This window comes from Ailuropoda melanoleuca, chromosome 1 (assembly GCF_002007445.2).
Source record: "Ailuropoda melanoleuca isolate Jingjing chromosome 1, ASM200744v2, whole genome shotgun sequence".
NCBI lineage: Eukaryota > Metazoa > Chordata > Mammalia > Carnivora > Ursidae > Ailuropoda > Ailuropoda melanoleuca.
The window spans coordinates 352,605-375,163 of NC_048218.1; the positions used below are offsets into that span (position 1 = coordinate 352,605).

Consider the following 22,559-nt stretch of genomic DNA (forward strand, 5'->3'; position numbering starts at 1 on the left):
CACCAGGGACCTCCACAGAATGTCACCCATCAGAAGACACAACCTAGCTCTGTTCAGTCCCTCGAACTGAAGGATTTTAGACTCTGTTCACACACCGTCTCCCACTAAGATCTTACTCAAAGGTATGAGATCTAACATCGGCCTTTCATGAGCAGACATTGGCTCCTTCAAATGACAGCTGTGCTCATAAAAGCAAACGCATTTAACAAACATTTGTGTAAATGTAACAGAAGTGCACACCTTCACAGACACAGAAAAATTACATAAGGCTACTTACATGAGAAAAACTGGGTCTTCAGGACACCCTGCCTTCCAAACCAGCCCCATAGTCCTCATTTTATGCCCCACTCCATCAACTCTGCCCCCAAGTTCCCTCCCACATCACCATCCTCGACTCTGGCTTGGGGTCTCCAACAAGAGGTGCGCTGTTTCTTCCTGCAACAAGGTGAACCTTCTTCATCACCCTCAACACTCCGTCAAGCACATTTACACACGCTTACAAACCATGGCAAGCTCGGGGAAAACACGTCAAATATTAAACTCCGGCTCATTTCCATCTCCTGGCCCATGTACATGCCAGGTGCACATAAAGGCAAAAAGAACATGCCACCACCTCCCTCTTCAAACCCTAGGCACAAGTTTTTGCTTCACAGAAAGCCTGAATGAGGCCACTCTGTCCTCTGCCTGTCACCCGGCCATTAGATGCTGTTACACCAGTCACTACGTGTTGTGAATAGCCTCTTTAATGCAATGGCCCTGTGGTTCCCTCCAAGGAAGAAACAAGCACTGAATATCTCCAAGCTGGTCCACATGAAATTCCCAATGTCTGGCCACATCTGACCTCAAACACAGCAACTTCACACGCCTCTCCCCACTACCAGGTGACACTGAACAGACTCTCGCTCATCCCTTGGCAGAGTAGGTAAGAAACGTCCCCTACACAGCCAGAATGGGGTGGGGCAGGGAGTCACAGCCAAAGTGCCTGTTCCATCCACTCTGCCCCCACAGCCGGGATCTCTTCGGCTCATGGCTTAATCCCCACCTTATGCCCCCCCAACAGAGAGCACCACTGTTTACGTGAAAACTGGGGCAGAAGCAAGATGATAAATGCATCCCAGGAGCCACACAACTCTAGAAGCACAGTGAGTTCCCTGGGACATCCACAACGTAGGGTCCCAGCAGACTGTCCCGGTGTGGAGCTTCCCTAGGAAGCCCAACACGACGGACTGGCTCCTGCACAGCTCCTCACCCGGCCGAAACAGCAGCGAGGCTACAAGAACTCCTGGACCCCAGGGAATATTAGGCAGCAGGTCACCGGGAGGTACTCTGCAATGTAAACAATTCACGTGTTCCCGGACTACCGCTCCAAAACTTCTTTTTCGCGTTAAAAAAAAAAAAATAAAAGCTGCATAATTCCAAGTGAAATAACAGTCTGCACACGTTTTAAATGGACCTAAGTGGAGATGAGGCCCAGACGGAGGTAAGTCACACTGTGGCTCCTGTCAGTGGTCCAGGAGTCCCAATTTCTAGGAGGCGGAGCCGCGGAAGGTGCGGCTGCACAGGTGTGCGACGGGCCGGCTGTCCAGGGCAACGAGGACGCTCGGCGTGGGGACAACGCCGCCCCCTTCACTACCAGCCTGGCCTTCACCTTCTACTGGGGGCGGAATGTGGCCAGGCGCTCAGGGACGGCACGTTCCTAGACCACCAGTGTCCATCAGAGCGCCACTGACCGAGACTTGCCGGCGACTCGAGAGGCTGCTGAGCCAGCTTTCCTGGAAACGCGGGAGGGCGCGGGAGGGCGCGGGAGGGCGCGGGGAGCCCCGGAGGCCACGCGCGGCCGAGACCCGCCCCCCACCCCCACCCCNCGGGAAGGGCAAGACTTTGGCGGCGGTCCCTGCCTGCCCGCAGCCGCTCCGAGCACGGAACAGTCACCGGGACCTAACTCTGGAAACCGAGGCTGGGACAGCGGGAGGAGGAGGAAGCGCTGCCGTTTACCTTCGCTCTCCCGGCCTCCACTTTTCTGCGCCGCTGCTCTTGCTCATCTTCTTCCATCTCCCTCCGGGGCTTCTCGCGGGTCGCCCGAGGTAACGGGGTCGACACCCCGCTGCCTTCGCTCTATTTACACTCCCTCCCCCTAGTCTGGGCTCGCCCTCCCCCGCGACAACTGTCACGCAGACGTGAGCCCGGCTCCGCCCCCGGCGTGCGCCGTCGGCCTCGCAGCCAATGGGGGGGGAGGCGCGTTCCTGCCCTCGCGCACGCGCAGTCAGGGTGGTGCGACCGGGACGGAGCTCCGCCCCTGCCGGCCGCTGGCCTCCCATTGGCGTGATAACGATCCCACCTTCCAGCAGGGCCAGTGATGGAGCGCAGAGGCTCGGAACGCTCTGTGATTGGTCGGTTTTAAAGGGGCCGTAGCTGCCCAATGGGAGGGCGGCGGGCGCGTACGGAGGGTGCGCCGGCGCCAGCTCCTGGGCCGCGCCTCGAACGGCCTTGGAGCGAGCGTGGCTGTCAGCTTTCGTCGGCTGTCTTGCTAGCTGGGAGTTGGGCGTGGCCGCCCTCCGTCGCGTCCAACCGGAGCAAGTCCAGGAGGCGGTGACTTGGCGAACTGCACGGCTGGTCCCGCTGCCCGCCCGCTCTCAGCGAGGGCCTCGGTGCTGGCAGGCCTCGCTCCCGTTCCCCGGGGCGCGCTCTGACCGCCAGCCGGGTGTCATTCCTCTGCTCCCCGCTGCGTGGTGTGACTTGCGCCCGGGACAGCCAGAGTCTAGTGGAATCGGGCCCGGAGCTGCAGGGACGGGAAGCCTTTGGGAGTGGCGCTCCTCCTGCACCTGGGGGGTTTTCTCCGTGGGGACACAGTGCCGTGTCCAGGCCTCTGATGGGCTGCGTCTGCCGCCCGCCTGCAGCTCCGGGGTAGTGCAGCGTCTGATTGACTGTGGGGGGGGGGTTCCCCCGTCATGGGTCTCGCGCCTCCGCCATAGAGCATTCCCCTGTGTCAGAGTTAGGGGGGACCGACAGTGGTGAGAGGGACAGGCTGAGGCCCCGGAGGGCAGGGAAGGCAAACTTACCCATGTCTATTCCTGTTAGGACGGGAACCCCAGGGTGGAAGGGGCTCCCTAGGGCCAACTCGCCAGTGGCCTTTGGTCTCCTTGAGGAAAATTTGGTGAGGGTGCAGTTTTAAATGATACTGTGATTGTACCCAGTTCTAGATCACCGGAGAGAGAGCCAGTTAAGTGGACATCAAAAACAGTCTTCGTAAGTGGAAAAGAATTAAGGCTTTGGAATGTTTGAGTAAATTTCAGTTGTGTCCTAAATGGCTGTTCAAAAGGGATGTTTTGCTTCCTGCTCAATTTTGCTGTGATCCTAAAACTGCTCTAAAAAATAAAGCCTGTGTGGCACCCGGGTGGCTCAGTGGGTTAAGCGTCTGACCGTGGATTTCCGCTCAGGTGATGATCCTCAGAGTTGCGGGATCGAGCCCCTGTCAGTCTCCTTGTTCAGAGGGGACTCTGCTGAGATTCTCCCTATCCCTCACCTTCTGCCCTTTCACCCCACTTCCTCACACTCTCTAAAATAAATAAATCTTTAAAAAATAAAGTCTGTTAAAATCTTAAAAGGAAAAAAGGACTATAACTTTGGTTATGCATTCATGGTCTGTGTGGGAATCTTGTGAAATCATTGTTCCACAGCTTCCAACTTCACTGGAACCTGTTTGTTCAGATAGGGGAACAATGCAAGGGTTTTATTGCCAGCGCAGGACTTAGCAATCCAGTGCTGTTGGTGTAATTAGACTCACTGGAGCTGATCAGCGCCTTGTGTCGCTGTAGTGGAACCGCGCGGAGAGAGCGTTCCGCCAGCGTGGGCACCGGGGGAGCTGGGGGCTTTCCCATTCTCAGTCTCCCTTTGACTTTCCTCATTGCTGTTGGAGTGTCCGGCTTACCGTTAAATGGAAAATGAAAGCAGTCTGTATGTCGAACAGCGCCACGGTTCAGCTGCAGGATTAAGGAACTGCAGAGCTCAGGCAGATGACAAGGACAAGGTGGGCGTCCGGAGCTCAGGAAGAGGCATGGGAGACTGGACGGCTTTGCCCCCGTACCCCACAGGAGGTGTAAACGCCGTGGCTGCAGACTGGGCCTGTGTAAAGCCACGTACGATGACACGATTCAAGCAGCCTGCCGCTAGAGATAAAGTGGCACGAAAAGCAAGATTGCGGTGGACAGCCTTGCTCTGGGCAGTGTTGTGGGAGACATGGCCTGGGTTTTGGGGGTTCCTTCTGCTCTGCACCTTTACTTGGACAGGGTTTGTGTTAGGCTGTGCACTCCCTGCCCACTCTCTCCTCTGAGACGGAACAAGGGTAATCATAATAGTGCCGTTCCATCCACATGGGCAGCACAACCCCATCTTCCACCCTCAGTGAGGATGTGTGATTGTAAGCAACCACAACTGAGACAGATCTCCCTCGGAGAGTGCCGGAAGCTCAACCACCAGAAAGCACTTCTCCTCCTGAGTCAGAGCACAGCCCTTGGGCAGTGGAGCTTTCAGTCTTACCTTGCAGAATTCAGGGTTTTGAGCAAACACTAGATTGGGCTCACAAGACCAGGGTCGGGCAGGCAACCCCGGCAGAGTACTGGGCCAACTTTCCAAAAGCAGTTATAGTCCGCGAGCCCCCCTCTCAACCTTTACGTGTTGCAATACACGTAAGACTCCACAGGGCGCATGCCCACAGTCTTCCCACACAGCTTTGGTCACTGGTTTTCAGTCTGTGTTCCCTAGAACCCCAGAATCATTTCTACAGTCATTCTAGACAATGTTATCGATCTGACTCTCAATGTATTTTTAATAAAACGCTGTCCAAATAAATTATGTAGATACCCCCAAAGAGGAAAGCCTGACCCTCACTCAAGTATGAGTTGTGCACAGTGACTTCCTCCCATAGAGGACTGTGGAAAGGGGAGAAAAATAGTAACCGTGGAGCGAAGAAGCCTGGCACACACACCTGAGCCAGGTGACCGGGGTCGAAGTCAGCAGTGCAGTCAGGGTGAGTGCACGCACTGTGAGAACCCTCATACCGTCTCCCTGATTTTTCTGTAAATACAAACTTTAAATAACTTCAAGTAAATAACTTTATTTTTTTTAAACAGTCTAACTCACACTGGGATGTGTTATGTATACTGCTTGGATTATCTCCTGGTTACCTTGAGTAGCTTAGCTAAATTTTTGGACGCACGCAGACCTCCTGTTTGAATGTTAGGGTTGTGATACATACAAAACCATAAACACTGAAGTGTATGGGCAATTTCAGGGACTTTTAGCCAAATTTTGGCCATCTGATTCAAGTGTTTGGTTCAGCTGCATTGAGGGGGTGCTGCAAGTGTGCTGAGCCCTCGCTCCTGCCCCAGCCCTGGACGGCTATCACAGGCTCCAATATCCAATCTGTTACGTCCACTTCACTAGCTGGGAAAATACAAATTGATTAATTTGTAACCCTGAAATGTAAAGCCTATACAAATGAAGAACCACTTTGGTCAGTTTTGTGCCCTGTGCTCTGGGTGAAGGATCATTTATAAAGGGCTTCTTTTGCTGGGTGTCCCCGTCCCCCTCCCCCCAGTGCTGGAGTGCTTGTCTCCAGCCACCAACTTCTGACCTGACCAGGGGTCCTGTCCCTAGGTGCCCCACCCCTCTCCAGGCCAGGATCCTTGCAGGACTGTCCCATTCCTGCAATCACATCCCCGCCTGGAGGAGTGGTAGCCCCGTGCGGCCCTGAGTCCTGCAAGGTGATGGCTAGGAGCCTGTGGGGTGGACCCACCAAGAAAGCCCCACTAGGGAAGCCCCTAAGAAAGTCATTGCTCAGCTCCCCGTGCTGCCCCTTCTGCCATCCAGAGTTTCCTGAAATCACAGGGATGTGATGCCCCCACCCTGTCCTCCTGGTGTCCAGGCTTCACTCCCATCTGGCTCTGAGGGTCCCCAGAAGGGGCTGGGGGCCTGCTGGTGCCTTGGAGGTGACAATGGATGGAGGGAGGGGAGACCCCTGAGGAGCATGGAGAATGGATGCAGCTGCCTCCCACCCCTAACCCATACTCTTCTGGGCTCAGTCCTGAGGGTGGGGCAGTGCATGGGGGAATCAGGACTGTCCTCCGCCCCAGGACCTCACTCTGTGCCCTCTGGCCCCAGCTGCTGCTCATTGCCTTCCCAATAAGCCCCACCTGGCTACACCTGGAGATTAGCAGTGTTTATTGTCAACTCCTTTGTGGGGACCAGGTGGGGCCTGGGAAGCACTCTCAGTGGAAACCCGGCAACCTGGGGCCTTCCTGCGTCTGCAGTGCCTAGCGACGGCCGAGGCAACACAGTACTGCAGACGGATGTGGCCACCCTCCCACACACTCTTCTCTGGCAGCAGCGGCCAGTCTCCAGGAGGTAAAGTAAGCCCAGCTCAGTAATCCTTCAAAGACACCAGGGCCGGGGCTGCTTCTCTCCAGGGCCGGGGCGGAGCACCTCTTGCTTGCAGATAACCTGAGAACTGGGGAGGAAGGTGGGCCTGTGGCGCCCCCTTTCTTATGGTCCCAGGATGCTGGACTCCTCGGTGGCAGATGCAATGACCCGACTGACCCTGAAACTCTTGGAGAAGGTAAGACAGTGGGGGCAATCACGTTTTCAACAACTTGTCAAAGAGGCACAGATTTAACGGGGCGCCTGGGTGGCACAGCGGTTAAGCGTCTGCCTTCGGCTCAGGGCGTGATCCCGGCGTTATGGGTTCGAGCCCCACATCAGGCTCCTCTGCTATGAGCCTGCTTCTTCCTCTCCCACTCCCCCTGCTTGTGTTCCCTCTCTCGCTAGCTGTCTCTATCTCTGTCAAGTAAATAAATAAAATCTTTAAAAAAAAAAAAAAAAAAAGAGGCACAGATTTAAAAGGTAAGTTATACCTGTCAGGATACTCCTGCTTCCAGGGCGAAACTCTCCAGTGCTTTCTCGCCTTACGATGGAGGACGGTGGTGTCTTGTTTCCTCCACATTGGTGCAGAGTCAACTAGGTTCTTCTGGTAGCTTCTCAGCCAGGAGGCTGGATGCACCCACAGCCCAGAGCATTTTCAGGGCCCATAGCAACCCCCGCAGAGCCTCCCGGCTTCAGCGTTTGGAGGAGACAGGCCCTGGTTGGTGCAGGATCCGCAGCCCCGTCGGCCGGCCCTGGGACCTGTCCTGACAGCCGTCCTCCGCGGCCAGCCTGTCCTCATAGGCACCAGAACAGTGCCTCCTTCCGGGTGGCCCTGTGGGCCAACGTGGAGGGGCCGGCAGGGGTCCTCCCAGGACAGGCCCAGACTGTGCTGCTCAGCCCAGGGCTCAAGGGGTCAGGGGTTGTCAGGGACACGGAGGTGGCCTGGGTCAGGCTCTGCAGAAAGTTGCTTGAAAGGGGCCATTCGTATCAGAGCCTCTTCCCTAAGATTTTAAGGCGGAGCTTGTGTGCACCAAATGGAAAGTGCCCACAGTCCCTAAGAGAGGACAGGCGACCTTTGCCACCACCCACCCCACTGTCCCCAGTCACCTACGTCTGGGACACTGGTCCCTTCAGACCCTCTGGGGGGTCCTCCCCTGGCCCAGACCCCGCCCACTCGCACACTGTCCTTTCTGGCACAGAAACTGGAGCAAGAGCGTGAGAATGTAGAAGGGGATTCCGAAGACCCCCCCCTCGTGCCAGGTAAGAGCCCAGGCTGCTCAGAGCCACCCAGGAATGACACCCCTCCCGGGTCCTTCCCTCCTCCTGGTATTAGCAAGACTGTCCTACTTCTCCCTGTATTTGGAGTTGAAAGGCTTGCATTTTCCTCTTCAGAACACACGCACGCGCGCTCTGCCAAACACACCCTCACAGCTCATCACACCCTCACGAAAACCCCAAGAGGGCATATGTTCATCATTCCCATTCCGCAGATAAGAAAATGGGGCTCCAGGGGCACCTGGGTGGCTCAGTCATTAAGCGTCTGCCTTTGGCTCAGGTCATGATCCCAGGGTCCTGGGATGGAGCCCCGCATCGGGCTCCCTGCTTAGCAGGGAGCCTGCTTCACCCTCTGCCTCTTCCTCTCCCCCTGCTTGTGCCTTCTCTCTCTCTCTCTCTCTCTCTCTCTCTCCTCTCTTNGCCCCAGTGCCCAGCTCAGACGTGGCCACACGTGGATCAGACTCATGTTGCTCTGAGGTTTTTCTAGGGGGGGGGGTAAGTGAGGTTCCACCTGTCTGTCAGGTCAGCACATCCTCAGGGGCCCAGACCAGGCCCCCCGTGCGTCTGCCTCCCTGGCTGATGGTCACTCAGGCCACACGAGCTAGAAGAGAGGACTGCTCTCCCAGTGACAGTGTCCAGGTTCAGGGACATCTGGGTGAGGTGCTAGAGAGGCCTATGAGGACATCACCTGTTCTTTATTATGGGGAAGAGCCCCCCGGGCAGTGGGACCTCCAGGAAACTTCTGAGGGCAGCAGGCAGAGCCCAGGGCTCAAATCCAGATAGGAAACTCCAAACCAGGCCAGCTGACCAAGAGGTCAGAGCAGAACCATGGAGTGGGCCAGGGTCATGGGGACTCCTGGGGCCCCCTTCCTGGAGGACAGGCTGCTCTAGGCATGCTCAGCGCTGTGGGGTAGAGAACGGGTGTGCTGTGCCAGAGGAAGGAAGGCCAAACCCTGTTCAGAGCCTCCCCTTGGGTGGGGACCCCTCCCTCAGGACACTGCGGATGGCGGTACCTGAGGCTGGGTGGACCGTGCCAGCTCCCAGGCTGCTTGGGGCCCCAGATGGCTGCAGGTGGCAGGAGGTCAGGCTCATAGCCCAATTGTGCTCACTACCGAGCCCTGTGAGGACCCTCTCCCTCTCACCGGCGTCCAGCAGAGCCCGAGGAAGGGCTTTCTGGCACAGGGGCAGTGTAACGCCTGGGCCTCGTGTGGGAACCCACACACGTGACTTCCAGCTCCTTCACAGGAATAAGACGATCATTCCTGCAGGGAATGAGGACCGGCCGGACGCAGCCCTGCTGGGTGCTCTGAGGAGGAGGCAAGATCTTCTGCAGAGACTCTGGGTAGGCCGCGTGTCCAGCAGCTGCGTGGACGCTGGTCATGACCAGGCCAGAGGCACGTGGGCGGGCTTCCTGGGCTAAGCGTGGCTTCCCTGGTGTCTGTGACCTGTGGGTGGGTAATGGATGGCCCTGGAGCAGCTGGGAGACTGTGCACCCGGAGGCCAGACTTCATGGAGAAAGTAACGCCTGCACGCACATTTTCTGTAGTCTAGGTTCTATCAGGAGCGTTAGCTGGAAAACCCTGCTTTGGTTGCACATTTTCCAAGATGGGAACGCTGTGCAAAGTGTTTCCTACAGGAAGTGGGATTTTAAGATGGCCAAGGGCTTCATCCAAACTAAATGCACCAGCAACAGGGAATGACCATGCGAAGCGGTGAACTGAGTCCACACGTTAGGACAAAATCCCGCTTCGTGGTCATGTGGGGAAGAGAGAACGCTCTGCTGGCTGCACATAAGAGCGACCAGAAACCGGCCGTTATTTGGTGAACTTAAAAAGAAGTTTGAAGCCCCTCCCTTCCCGCCACGTGAAATGAAGGGTTATTCTCACGTGTGCCCCCACGAAGAGCCTGGCTCCCATTCCAGAGAGTCTGTGCCCCGAGTGGGGCTGGAGGACGCCGGAGCCGGGCAGCCCTGGGGCCCCTCCCCTCAGAGGACCACACGTCGGGTCCTGCGTTGGCGCTGCTGTGACCCCGTCTCCTCCCCGCAGGCTCTGTGCCTCCCCCTCCCTGGTGTAGCGGCTCTGCGTTGCTCTTGCAGGAACAGCGTCTCCTAGAGGAGGTCCAAGCCCGGAGCAGGGTGAACAGAGGAGCAGCCCGTGGGTCAGCAGTGCCCCCAGAGATGCCCCCTGTGGGCACCCACCCTGCCGCCTCCCTGCCCCTGCCAGGCCTGGAGCCACCACGGATTATCCAACACTCAGTAAGTCTTCATGAACTGAGGGCAGAAGCAGTGAGGGGAGGATGTGGTGCCCACAGAGACCCCTCCTCTAACAGAGATCGTGGATTTCTGTGGTCTCGGGGCCCACCTCGTCAGCATTATGCAGGCGCTCTGAAGAGGGTCAGTCAGCTAGGAGCCAACAGTGGCTGCATTTACCATGTCCCGGACCCTGCACAAGGACCCCCCTCCCTCCTTTCTGCGGTCCTCACAGGTGCCCTGAGAACTGGCTTTGGGGAGAGGGGGTGGTCTTACCCCCTCATTACAGAGGAGAGGCTGGGGTCCCCATTCGGCCTCCTGACTCTCAGGTCCTAGCCTTTACACGAGGAACAGAAGTATTCAGGGCCCTGAATTTGGGGAAGAAGTGTGACAACTCTTTCTCAAAATTTCATAATCACCAGGGGATTCCTAAGACCCTAATCTCAAGGGCAGAATTTATAAAGGTAAAAGCGTGTTCCAATTTTGAGAGCCTCACACCTTTGTTCAGCATTCTGGGTTGCAAGCAATGGAAAGCAGCTCTGACTTTCTTAAGCAGAAGGGGACGTATCGGAGGGCAGGTGAGTGTAGAGGAGGGACAGAAGACAGGGCGGGGGCTCATCAAAGCCCTGTGGAGAAGAGATGGCCAAGGAGGTGGGCAGGACCAGGCTGCAAGGGCTCTGGACCAGCTGGCCAGGGAGACATTAGCGTCAGCACACTGGGCCCTTGACCTGGAGTGCTTTTGTCCTTTGGAAGAAGACCCTGGCGGCACACAGTTGAGGGAATAGAGTGGGAACAGATCAGGGAGAGATCTGTGGTAAGGGAGCCCCCAGAGCCCCCTTGGCCCCCTGGCTGTCTGTGTCCAGGCTCCAGACTGCCCCTCCCCAGCCTGCGTCTTTGGGTCTCCCAACACTGGAACCTCCTTCCAGGATTGGTGGGAGCGGTGGGGGTCGGGCCGGAGGCTCTGCCCATTCCCAAACCTGTTCACACTCACAGCAATTCGCCTGGGCCCAGTTCTGCTTGCATCTCTCAATCAACCCCAGCGACAACAGAAGGGCAAGTAGGGCCTTTGGTCGTTACAGTGAATTTCCTTGATGCTGGACTCAGAGCCTCCGAGGCAGGGTGTGCTCCAGGCCAGGGCAGGCGTAGCTTTATCCTCTCTGCAGTGGAGAGCAAAGCGGCTACAGGCCATTCTCAGCTTACAGATGGCCTTATGCTTTTAGATGTTTGGGGGAGCGGTACCTGGGTGGCTCTCCCTCTCGTTCTGAATCTCCCCTGCTCGTGCACTCTCTCTCACTCTCTCTCTAAAATAAATAAAGTCTTTTTTAAAATGGGGGGAAAGAAGAAGAATAGTTTGTAACCTATGCAAATGATGTGAAGTGTGAATCCCGGTGCCCATACTGATGCGTCACCGGCCCCAACCTGCCCGCCAGCCGCAGCTTCGAAGCCTCAGTGGCAGAGAGAAGCTGTCGCAGCCGAGGCCACACGGCCCGCAAAGCCAAGGCTATTTATTGTCTGGCCCTCTGCGCACAGAGTCTGCCAAGCCCTGGTTTATGCCACCATTTCTGGGAACTGGGAAAGAAAGGACAAGGTCAGGCCCTTGTTCAACCAGAAGAGGAGTAAGATAGAAAGTCTTGGTGCGTGCTCAACACTGCGTGTGTGCTTGACATTGTCCACATTTCCTTTAACTGGAGAGAAGCCAGAGGTTATTTTCATGACCTGTTCCTTGGATGCCTCTATTCAAGCAGAATTAATGAAACCAGACATTAGCTTCCTCTCCTGAAGACAGGAAATGGAGGAAACATTAAGAATACTGTGTGTTAAAGTACCTGGGGGCTCAGTCGATTAAACATTCGACTCTTGATTTTCGGCTCCGGTCATGATCTCGGGGTGGTGGGATCGAGCCCCATGTCGGGCGCCGGGCTCCGCACTGGTTGTGGCGTCTGCTTAAGACTCTCCCTCTGCCTCTGCCATCCCCCCACCCACCACCACCCACGCGCAGGCTCGAACACGCTCTCTCCCTCTCTTAAAAAAAGCGTGCCGTGTGTTAGTGTGCTGGGGCTGCCCTAACAAAGCGCCACAGACCCCGCAGTTTGAACCACAAATTTACTTTCTCTCCATCCTGGAAGGCAGAAGTCCAAGGTCAAGGTGCCGGCCAATCACATTCCTGGAGAGAGTTCTCTTCCTGGCTTGTGGACAGCTGCCTTCTCGCTGTCCTCACGTGGCAGACAGAGACAGCTCTCCGGCATCTCCCTTTTTAGAAGGACACCAGCCCTATTGGATTAGGATGTCACCTTTATGACCTCACTTAACCTTATTACCTCTTCACAGGCCTGATCTCCAAATACAGTCACATTGGAGGTTAGAGCTTCAACATATGAATTTCGGGGTGGACACATTCATGACATATCATGTCCTAGGTGATAGCTGGACTCAAATATCTATTCAGCAACCTATTCGACACCTTGGGTTAATCATTTAAAGGTCCTCTTGTAGGACAGATGGCTGGATAAATGGATGGGCAGGTGTGTGGATGGATGCTTGAGTAGACAGAAGCACGCCAGGTGGGTGGGTAGATGGATGGGTGGGTGGGTATTGTAGAACACGGTCTCCTAGGGTACGTTTAGGGAACTAATCATCTGGCTCTTCGTAGGCCCCCCAGCCTCCTGCCACCATCATTCAACAGCTACCTCAGCCGCCCCTCATCACACAGATTCCCCCTCTCCAGGCCTTCCCTACTCAAAAAGCAGGAAGTATTAAGGAAGGTAAGTGTTCCATATCAATACTGTGATGGGTTTTAAAATTCTCAACCGAAACAAAATATATATTTTTAAACAGGATAGTCATTTAGGGTTAGCTTTTGGCTACTGAGTCGAAGCTACGTATTAGCAACACAAAATAACTTTAAGAAACTCTTATGGATATCTCTGCGGGAAGAAAACAAGAACTAGGAACCGAGTGAATCGGGCTCAGTCCCAGCCAGCTATACAAAACCTTGGCTAAACTGATTCTCCTTTTAAATGAGCCTGTTTCGTTTTGTTTGGGGAGGAACAGAGGGAGAGAGGGTCTGAAGCAGGTGCCCTGCTTTGCCCAGAGCCCAAAGCTGCGATGCTTACCACCCCCGGGTCACGACCTGAGCTGAAACCAAGAGCTGGGAGCTCACCCTCCTGCACCACCCAGCCGCCCCTTACATGAGTTTTAAATGCTGGAGATTTAAAACCGCTTTATTGAGACAGTGGAATAAATTGCACAAATGTAAGTGTGCAACTTGATGAGAGCTGACATACGGTATACCCGTGAACCCACCGCTGATCAAGGAGTGAGCACATCCACCCCCACAAGCCTTCCTCCCTGAGGACTGGTGGTGGTAGGCTCCAGGAACAGAGCTGCTCCTAGAATCACCAGGTCCGTGTTCTCAATTCTGTCCCAGTGACGACTACAAGCTTCTTTTGTTACCGCAGTTCCCTTGAATGTCGTCACACGTGCCAGGCCTGGTCCGAGGCTGGCCAGCAGCTCAGCCAGGGCTGCCGTCCACCGTGACCCTCGTGAGGTTGCCCTGGGGGGGGGCACTGAGCACAGCCAGTGTGCTCGCAGAGGCAGCCCTGCTCTGTCTTCTCCATCCTTCCTTGGTGGTTTTTCCAGATGAGCTTTAGTGAGCGTCTGTCCGTTTCCAAGGCAAACCGACCAGATCCGTGTGTGTGCTGTACTTGTGTCTGTATGTGCAAACGCTTGTATGTCTTACAAGAGAAAAAGCGGCCTACAGAATCAGTGGTAAAAAATGAAATCTTCAACGTGTATTTCGCCACTTAGACAAAGTAAGGTCAAGTCCTTACCCCACTCCTTACACCCAAACACATTCTGACGAGATCAAATATTTGAAGGTAAAACTAGGAACTCTCAGAAGTACTCTAGCAGCCACGCTGGAGAACCCGTGGGCCTTTCATAAACTGTAGTGGCATAGACTTATTCTCTCTACTGTGCCGCGTCTTCCCGTGACTCCCTCCGTACGTAGCTGGTAGACCCGTCTCTCTCCCCTTCGCCCACTTTCCCCAAGCCCCACCCCCACCCGCCCTGCCAGCAACCATCAGGCTGCTCTCAGCGTTTATAGGTCTGATGCTGCTTTTTGTTCGTTTATTCATTTTTTTCTGTTATTTGGGCTTTAGTATGAAATCGAACGTGTGGGATCTGGAGCCCCCTCCCCGCAGCGATGGAAGGAGCTTGGTGCACCATCACACCCCCTCCTCCCACCCAGCCAGTATTGCTCTTTCTCTTTTAGAACGGGGCTGATTTCTGTAGGAAATCTCTACCCACCCTTTGTTGTATCTCAGACCACCCTTCCGGAGTCGTCTTCTACCATCTTGAAATAAGCCCTTTCCAAGTTCCCTTAGAACAGACTCTTGAAGCGCCCTCAGTGTTTGCTTTCTGGCAAATGTTCCTATTTCCCCTTGTTCTTAAATACCAGTTTTGCTGGATATTCAGATCTAAATTGATAGTTATTTTCTCTCAACACTTCCCGAGGACCCTTGTGATTATGTTGGGCCCACGCAGATAATCCAGGATAATCTCCCCACCTCAAGATTCTTTTTCAAAAATTAATTAATTTTAAAAATCATGGTTGGGGCGCCTGCGTGGCTCATTCGGTTGAGCGTCCGACTCTTGGTTTTGGCTGAGGTTGTGATCTCAGGGTTATGAGATCGAGCCCCGTGTCGGGTTCAGTGCTCAGTGAGGAGTCTGTTTGGGATTCTCCCTCCCTCTGCCCCTCCCTCACGCTCATGTGCACTCTCTTCACCCCCCTCAAATAAATACATAAATCTTAAAAAAAATTGTGGTAAAAAACCCATAAAATTCACTATCTTAAACACATTTAAGTAGTATTAACTGGATCCACATTGTTGTGCAACAGATGTGTAGAATTTTCCATCTTGCCAAACTGAAACTCTATACCCAGGTCCCCCTCCTACCAGACCCCAGCACCCAGCATCTTACTGTCTCTGAATTTGGCGACTCTAAGTATCTCACACGAGAGCACTCAGATAGCGTTTGTCCCTCTGTGACTGGCTTATTTCACCTGGAATAACGAACATCTTCAAGTTTCATCATGTGGTGGCAGGTGGCAGACTTTCCTGCCTTTTTAAGGCTGAACAGCGCTCCGTGGCATGGATGGACCACGTTCTGTTGTCCCTTTGTTTGTTGATGGACACTTGGGTTGCTTTCATCCAAGACTCTTTTTTTCTTTTTTTAAGATCCTGTCTATTTATTTGAGAGAAAGAAAGAGAGAGAACTCATGACTGGGGGGCAGAAGCAAAGGGAGGGGGACAAGCAGACTCCTTGCCGAGCAGGGAGCGCAACATGGGGCTCGATCCCAGGAACCCGGGATCATGCCCTGAGCCGAAGGCGGACGCTTCACCGATGGAGCCCCCCAGGCGCCCCTGAGCCCCCAAGGCTCCTCATCACATCACCAACATCTGCTTCTCCACATAACAATACGCATCACAGGTTCCAGGGGTTAGGGTACGTACGTGCTGGGGGTCCGTCGTTCAGCTGCCCACACTGTTCAGTCATGTTATTACCCCACAAAGTGTGGGCCCATTCTCTTGGGCTGGTGTTCCAGCGCTTTCTAGCAGGAGCCCCCACGCGGTCTCATGTTCTGTTGAATGGACGTGGACATTTCTGTAGCGCCTGTGCCTAGGGATGAGATGTTTGGGTCAGGAAATACTGCCAGTTTTCCAAAGTGGTAGTGATGTGGGATCACCGAGCCCAATGGTCAAGAAAGAATTCTTGAGATGTTTTATTGTGCAAAAAGGTGTTTTTATTAAAGCACGGGGACAGGACCTGTGGGCAGGAGGAGCTGCACTGGGATTGTGAGGAGTGACTGATGATATACTTTTTAATTAGTGGGAGTTGGGGATAGCGGAAGTCTCTAAGGAATTTGGAAGCGAGGCTTTCAGGACCTTGAGGGGCTTGCGGCCATGAAGATAGGGTTCCTTTTAAGCATGAAGGCACCGAGGCCATGGTGAGCTCCTTGAGGAAGGCCATACTCTGCAGGTCTCTGGTGTCTATCAGCGGGCTGCGAGCTGTAAGGAGGTTGAATGGAAGCTACGTTTCTCTTGCGTTTGCTTCTCTCATCACCAGTGCCTGTTGACACTCCTCAGGAGGGAACGAGAATTGCCCGCAGCAAGTCACCAGCCCCCAGTGTCCTTAGAGTTTTCATTTTTGCCAGTCTGGTGGGCCTGTCATGGCAGCTCATTCTGATTCTGATTTGCACGTCACCTTTTCATAGATTTATTGGCTGTTTGAATACCCTTTTCGTGACGTGCCCCTTCAAGTATTTGGCCATTTTTCTTGCACGTCATCTGTCTGTCTCATTGGTTTCTAGGAATTCCTCATGTATCCTAACGTGGGTCGTTTCGATACACGTATTGCAAATCGCTCTCTTTGTGGTGTCTTTGGATGAACACAGGTTCTTAATTTTTAATAAAGTTCTGCTTTTCAAGCTTTTTCCATTGTGCGTTCGTGCGCCTTCTGTCCTGCGTAAGAGGCCGGCACCCACTCAAGGCCATGAAGATGTTGTACAGTTTGGTTTACTTTTCACATGTAGGGTTACGACCCCTGGACTAGATTTTGTGAGCTCTGAGTTAGGGGCCTGTGTTGCCTTTGCCATGGCTATCAGTCTGGCCCTGTGCCACTTACTGAAGACCCTGTTTCCCCACAACACTGACGTGTGCCCCTTACCCTGACGCAGTGACATCGTGTGAGTCCCTTTCTGGACCTTCCTCTCATTCCGTCTCTACAGGGTGGTTCGACTCAGTGGGAAGCTTCCCTGGGAGGTGCGGCCTGTCCAGGCCCAGACCCATGTGGGTCTCCTCAAGGATCTTTGCCCAGAATGGGGCTGCCAGATTCAGCCTCCCCACATGCTTATCTTGCAGGGATAAGAGTTCCCACAGCTGGATTGCTGAGTCCCCCACCACCCCGCTGCTCTCAGAACTGGGACAAAATCTGTCATCAGGGGTCTCCAGAGGAACAAAGCCAACAGGATGTGTCTGCATAGAGAGAAGGGTGTATTTTAAGGAATAGGCCGATGTGATTATGGACGCTTGGCTAGCCCAGACTCTGCAGGGAGGGCTGGCTGGAGACTAAGATCCCATTCCAGTGGGAAGGCTGCTGCCTACCCCGCTCCTGGACACCCCTGCAGGAGCTCCCACCCAGGCCTCCAGCTCCCCGTTTTTGACTGGGAGTGGTTTTAGGGGCCTGCCTGACTTTGGTGAGGCTGAGAGCGCCTCAGGGCTGCCTACTTTCCGGGGCCTGAAGCTTGGAAAGAACTCCCGTTTACCTCTCTCACTGACAAACATGTGCTTGTTTCGTAGTGTCCAGAGTCAGGCCTGGGGCTTAAAACCATAGAAATGTACTTTCAGTCTGGAGGCCGGAATTCTGACATCCAGTGTCCCGTGGCCAGGCGTCCCGTGGCCAGGCCCCCTGCAGAGGCTCCAGGGGAGGGTCCTTCCTGCCTCGGAGCGGTGGCTCCAGGTGGTCCTGGCACGTGGCTGCGTGGATCCCTTCTCTGCCCTGCCTCTCCTCTGCTGTCTCAGACCTCCCTCTGCCTCGCGTATAAAAACACTTGTCCTTGGATACATGGCCTACCTAGATAATCCAGGATGATCTCCTCTCAAGATTCTTAATTATGCCTGCAAAGACTCTTTCTTTTTTTTTTAAGATTTTTATTTATTTATTCGACAGAGATAGAGACAGCCAGCGAGAGAGGGAACACAAGCAGGGGGAGTGGGAAAGGGAGAGGCAGGCTCATAGCGAAGGAGCCTGATGTGGGGCTCGATCCCATAATACCGGGATCACGCCCTGAGCCGAAGGCAGACGCTTAACCACTGAGCCACCCAGGCGCCCCAGCAGAGACTCTTTCTAAATAAGATCACATTCAGGGGTCCTGGGGACCTTTCGGGGCCCCCTGTGTAGCAGAAGTGAGAAGTGGAGCAGCCTCTCGGGGGCCCAGCTGGACACCCGCAACACTTTAAAGCACACACAGCCTCCAACCCAGAGGCTTCGCCCCTCGGAACACCTCGCCAGATGCCTACACAGAGGCTTGTGCCCGAAGCGCCTCCTGCTTGCGGAGCGCCGTGTGTGTCTCAAGCCTTGTCCTCCGGAGAGGCCCGACGCCAGTGCGGTCCGTGAGTGATGGGGCCCCTGCTGCCTCTCCTTGCAGATGTGGTGGAGATGATGCTGGTACAGAATGCACAGATGTACCAGATCCTTATGCACAACTTGATGCTCAGAGCCCTGCCCTCATCAGCGTTTTTGCCCTCGGGGGCATCACAGGCTGCCCCCCTGCATCCCACCCCTCAGGTAGGCTCAGCTGGGGACAGGCATCCAGGCAAAGGAGGCCACCCAAATGAAAACCGGAGGACCTGGGTGGCTTTTCTTCTGGAAGTCCGTGCATCTGTAACTATGAAAAGCACATTTCTGACTCCTGGGTCTGTGACCTGCTTGTGAAGCCCCCTAGCACCCCCCAGTCCCATCAAGATGCGCAATAATCCGGGGCCCAGAAAGCTGCCTTCTAGAGCCAGAGGAGCTCTGCTGGAGCCTGGCCCTCCCTCCCTTCTCCCCACCCCCACCCCTGCCCCACTTCCTCTTCTCCTCCCCTCCTTCCCCTCCTCCCCATTGAAATGGGCTGGTCCTGTGCTGTGCTGAGGACCTGCAGCGGGCTCCCCTTGTCCTCCTGCGAGCCTAGAGGCGGAAGCCACCCTCCGTGCATCACCACCACCACTACGCGCTCCCAGCCCCCCTGCAGGCCATCCCAGCACCTGGCTCTCTGGCTGGTTACTCCACGTGGCCCATGGTAGTCTCGGCCACTGCCCTTCCACCTGCCTCCAGCTTCCTGCCTGCCCTGCACCACTTGGCCGGCCCCTCCTCAGCAGCCCTTAGCCCGTAAGTCAAGGCCAGCTTCCTGGTCTGTGGGGTGGGAATACCCTAGGGCCTGGCCTCCACCTCCTCACCCCTGCTGATAAGCCAGTGGACCCCTGTCTTTATCAGGTCCTGGGCTGTAGCAGAGAATTTGGGAAGACCCTCCCATCTTCCAGAGGGGGGCAGGTGGGTCCTTGGCAGTATTAGCCCCTGGAGGTCACGGTCTGAGAATGGACTCCACGCTAACCTCCAGGGGAAGCTGCTTGTGGCTTGGGTCATTTGTCTAGACCAGCAGGAGTGGCCCTGGGGGTGTCCAGTGAGCGGGGCTGTAGGGACCCGTAGCTGAGCCCTGGCAGCACGGCTCACCTGTGGTGTGGTGTCTGCGAGCCAGGCCAGGGCAGTAACTGCACCCGCACACCCTCACTTTCCTAGGGTGGCATCTGACGGCATCCAGCCCACACAGGCTCCAGGCTTATGAGCCTCCACATGTGGACTCTGGTAAGCAGCAGGGCCTGGTTCCCCATCGGGTGTGGTCAGGGAGGCCCGGCAGAAGGCTGCAGCCTTGTCGCTGGATGCAGGACTGCCAGGCGAGAGGGAATATAGGGTTTCATCAGGAAAGGTGGCCCAGAAGCCATGAGAGTAAAGATTGATGGAGTTAGCCGCTTATATTTTTAAACCTTCCCATGGGAGAAACACCATAGACAAAGTCAAATAGGATGATAACTGGGAGCCCTGCCTGCCACGCGGGTGGCTGGGTGAGGGTTCCCGCTAAGTGAACAGAACAAGGCAAGCAGCCCACAGCTCTCCCGTGGAAAGGTGTCTTCATGTGTGGAGAGGTGTCCTTGCTGGTCTGCACAGCTCTTTCTCCTAGAAGGGAGACCCTCAGGGTTGAATGTGGTTCCTTCTGAAGCAGGCTGAGGAAAGGGAGCTTTCTCTGTTTGCTCCTCTTGGTTTTGTCAGGACTTTGGACGTGGATGTCAACTTTACTCTTTCTTCACTTGTCATGACATTTTTTTCTTGGTGGAATCATGTTCCCTTGCTGATATAATATTTATTTATTTATTTTTTAAAGATTTTATTTATTTGACAGAGAGCGAGAGAGGGAACACAAGTAGGGGGAGTGGGAGAGGAAGAAGCAGGCTCCCAGCAGACCAGGGAGCCCGATATGGGGCTCGATCCCAGAACACTGGGGTCACGCCCTGCATCGAAGGCAGACACTTAATGACTGAGCCACCCAGGTGTCCCTATTTATTTATTTTAAAGATTAATTAATTAATTTGCAAGAGAGCGTGCATGAGCGGGGGGGGCAGAGGGAGAGGGAGAAGCAGGCTCCCCACTGAGCAGGGGACTAGATCCCAATCCCAGGATCCTGAGGTCATGACCTGAGCCAAGTCAGATGCATCACCGACTGAGGCACCCAGGAGCCCCATCCCTTGCTGTTTTAATATAATTTTCATGTAAATGTCATTTTTAAGTGCTACATGTTTTCATTGGTCCCTTTTGGGGTAAACTGTCTCGTGCCCTAAGTTCCACACTAGCAAGAGCCCAGTCCTCCTCTGTGCTTCCTTGGACCCTGCAGGCTCGCCGGAACGCTGGCCTGGGAAGCAGATGGAAGCAGTTGGCTAAGGAGGCCCCACGCAGCTCAGCTTTCTCGGGCTGGGCCCGCGCTCAGGAACCCTCCAAGGCAGGAGAGCGGCAGGTGTCCACACGGTGTGCCTGGCACGCGTGTCTCTTGTGAAATGTGATTAAAGGTCTGACTCAATTTCTTATTTTCACATTGACATTTTCTAACAGGTTTCCTGTTTGGTTTTATTTCCCAACGTAATTACTAATTCAATACAGGGAAGAAGTTTGACAGAAGTTGCCTTCAGATGGCCTAATAAATTGGAAAAACTGTTTTGTCTGCGTCCTGAGTAAGGAAAACCCAGTTCCTCCCTGTGAATCTCCTTTACTCACACTATTGCTTCTCTTCGCTAATTCTGACATCAGCTGGCTGTCCTGCAGTCCCACTCGGTTCTGACACCACCCACCTGCGTAGGACTCAGTCCCATGAGACTGCCCCCACACCAGCTGCACATTCAGGTTGTCCCCTGTGCTTCTGACCTACTGGGTCAGGGAGCAGAGGTTCCCATGAACCCCTTTTCAGGTTTGATTACTTTGTTAGAATGGTTCACAGAACTCAGGCAACACTTACTGACAATAACCAGTCTATTTAAGGAGGTGATGAGGGATGGAGCAGGTCTGGGAAGATCGCGAGCCCAGGAGCTTCTGTCCCGTGGAGTTGCGGTGCGTCACCCTCTCCGTGTGCACGTGTGCAGCCACCTGGAAGCTCTCAGAACCCCGTCCTATTGGGATTTATGGGGGCTTCCTCACGTAGGTCTGAGGTAAATTAACTGCATTTCTGAATACACACAGGGGAGTAGAGGGCCAAGGGACCCAAGGGAGCCCTGGAGCAGGAGGAGAGACCAATCTTGGGCAGAGGCTGGGTTTGCAGAACCTCTGGAACCAGGGCATTGTGGCCAGCTCGTGGCGGACAGAAGTGACAAGCGGAATCAAATAGCCAAGGTATAGCTCCATGGCTGGGTGGGGCGGCCTTTTCTTAGGTTTTGGGTCAGACGGACACAGGCTCACATGATCTGTTGTGTTCAATATATAAAAACCCCTCTGAATCCATAAAAAAGAAAAATCAATAGAAAAACAAGCATGAGGGACACCTGGGTGGCTCAGCTGGTTAAGTGGCTGGCTTTTGATTTTGGCTCAGGTCATGATCTCAGGGTGGTGAGATTGAGCCCGTTGTCATCCGTCACCGGTTGGGCTCCTTGCTCAGTGGGGAGTCAGCTTGGGATTCTCTTTCTCTCACTCTCTGTTCCCCCGTTCCCCACCCCCCAATAAATTTAAAAAAAGAGAGAGAGAAAAATGAGCATAAGACAAGCAGTTACAGTGGAGGGGATGGCCATGAAGAGAGAGTCACTGCTGAGATATGCACGACAGCCTCAGTGCATGCATGACCAAGGGACGGGTCAGGGTGCATGGAGGCTGGGGTCCAACCCCAGCATCACTGTTATGGGCTGCAGGGGGGACAAGTGACCAGGTCCTTTACACTGGGTATTGCCTCATAAAGCTGGATACCCCGCCTCTAGCCCCCCAGCCATTCTGCTCTGAGGCATACCCAGGGGGAGCTCTGTCTGTGCCCCCGACATGACCAGAGAGGCATGGGGGATGTCTGAAATTCCTGCTGACAGAAGTAGCAGGTCTCAGGATCCCTTCAGTCTCAAAAAGAACTGCAGAGCCAAGAGCTTTGTGGGGTCATCTTTGCTGAGATCTGCGGAGAACAAGTCTCACTACAAGCAAGGGTGCAGAGCTCACAAGGCTTCAGGCGCACCACAAGCCCAATTCTGTGTCCCCGAGGGCCTGGGGAGTCCAGGCTGACAACAAATCCCGTGGGAAGTGCATTTTCATGTTTTTCAAGGGGATTCAGGGGAGAAACCAGATTCTCAGAATTGTAGTATCCCTGGTTTTAGGGCCAAGAAGTCTCTGAGAGGCTACGTTTTGTTGCTGTGACCTCTTCAGAGCTCCTTGGCAGAAATCGTGGTGCCGCTGCCCACATTGGAACCTGGGAGGCGCAGGCGATGGAGGCCCGGGGTGGGCTTGGCGCACCTCTGTGGCCTGCTCCCGTGGTGCCCTGGGCCCAGAAACAGCATGGATAAGGCTC

The 22,559-nt window shown here is 54.7% G+C and overlaps 2 protein-coding genes across 7 annotated transcripts in view; one reads left to right on the forward strand and one right to left on the reverse strand.

Moving 5' to 3' along the window:
• Nucleotides 1-2,219, reverse strand: part of PCNT (pericentrin) — a 131,382-nt gene extending 129,163 nt beyond the window's left edge. For 3 of the 4 annotated variants that reach the window (XM_034654113.1, XM_034654121.1, XM_034654105.1), the window contains exon 1: nt 1,996-2,218. In XM_034654113.1, coding sequence (XP_034510004.1) covers nt 1,996-2,052 — 57 coding nt within the window. In that variant the 5' untranslated portion in view covers nt 2,053-2,218. Of the gene's footprint in view, nt 1-1,995 lie in introns of all 4 variants that reach the window. The other variant, XM_034654128.1, reaches the window with a different exon arrangement.
• A 4,174-nt stretch (nt 2,220-6,393) lies between these two features.
• Nucleotides 6,394-20,609, forward strand: C1H21orf58 (chromosome 1 C21orf58 homolog). 3 transcript variants are annotated; one of them, XM_011224767.3, is made up of 8 exons: nt 6,394-6,613; nt 7,617-7,677; nt 8,961-9,034; nt 9,788-9,946; nt 12,591-12,702; nt 18,150-18,871; nt 19,280-19,345; nt 20,427-20,609. In XM_011224767.3, exons 1-6 carry the CDS (start codon nt 6,554-6,556, stop codon nt 18,434-18,436), a joined length of 753 nt encoding a protein of 250 aa, XP_011223069.1. In that variant the 5' UTR covers nt 6,394-6,553; the 3' UTR covers nt 18,437-18,871; nt 19,280-19,345; nt 20,427-20,609. The 3 variants fall into 3 exon arrangements, with proteins under 3 accessions (XP_011223069.1, XP_034510025.1, XP_034510022.1); XM_034654134.1 differs by lacking the exons at nt 7,617-7,677; nt 8,961-9,034; XM_034654131.1 differs by lacking the exons at nt 6,394-6,613; nt 7,617-7,677 and having other exon boundaries at nt 8,661-9,034.
• Nucleotides 20,610-22,559: the final 1,950 nt, after the last annotated feature.

Coding starts and splice junctions, on each gene's coding strand:
- C1H21orf58 (XM_034654131.1), top strand. CDS start 8,696: ATGGCGGTACCTGAGGCTGGGTGGACCGTGCCAGCTCCCAGGCTGCTT. Junction 9,035..9,787: donor ATCTTCTGCAGAGACTCTGG/GTAGGCCGCGTG, acceptor TTGCTCTTGCAG/GAACAGCGTCTCCTAGAGGA. Junction 9,947..12,590: donor CACGGATTATCCAACACTCA/GTAAGTCTTCAT, acceptor GGCTCTTCGTAG/GCCCCCCAGCCTCCTGCCAC.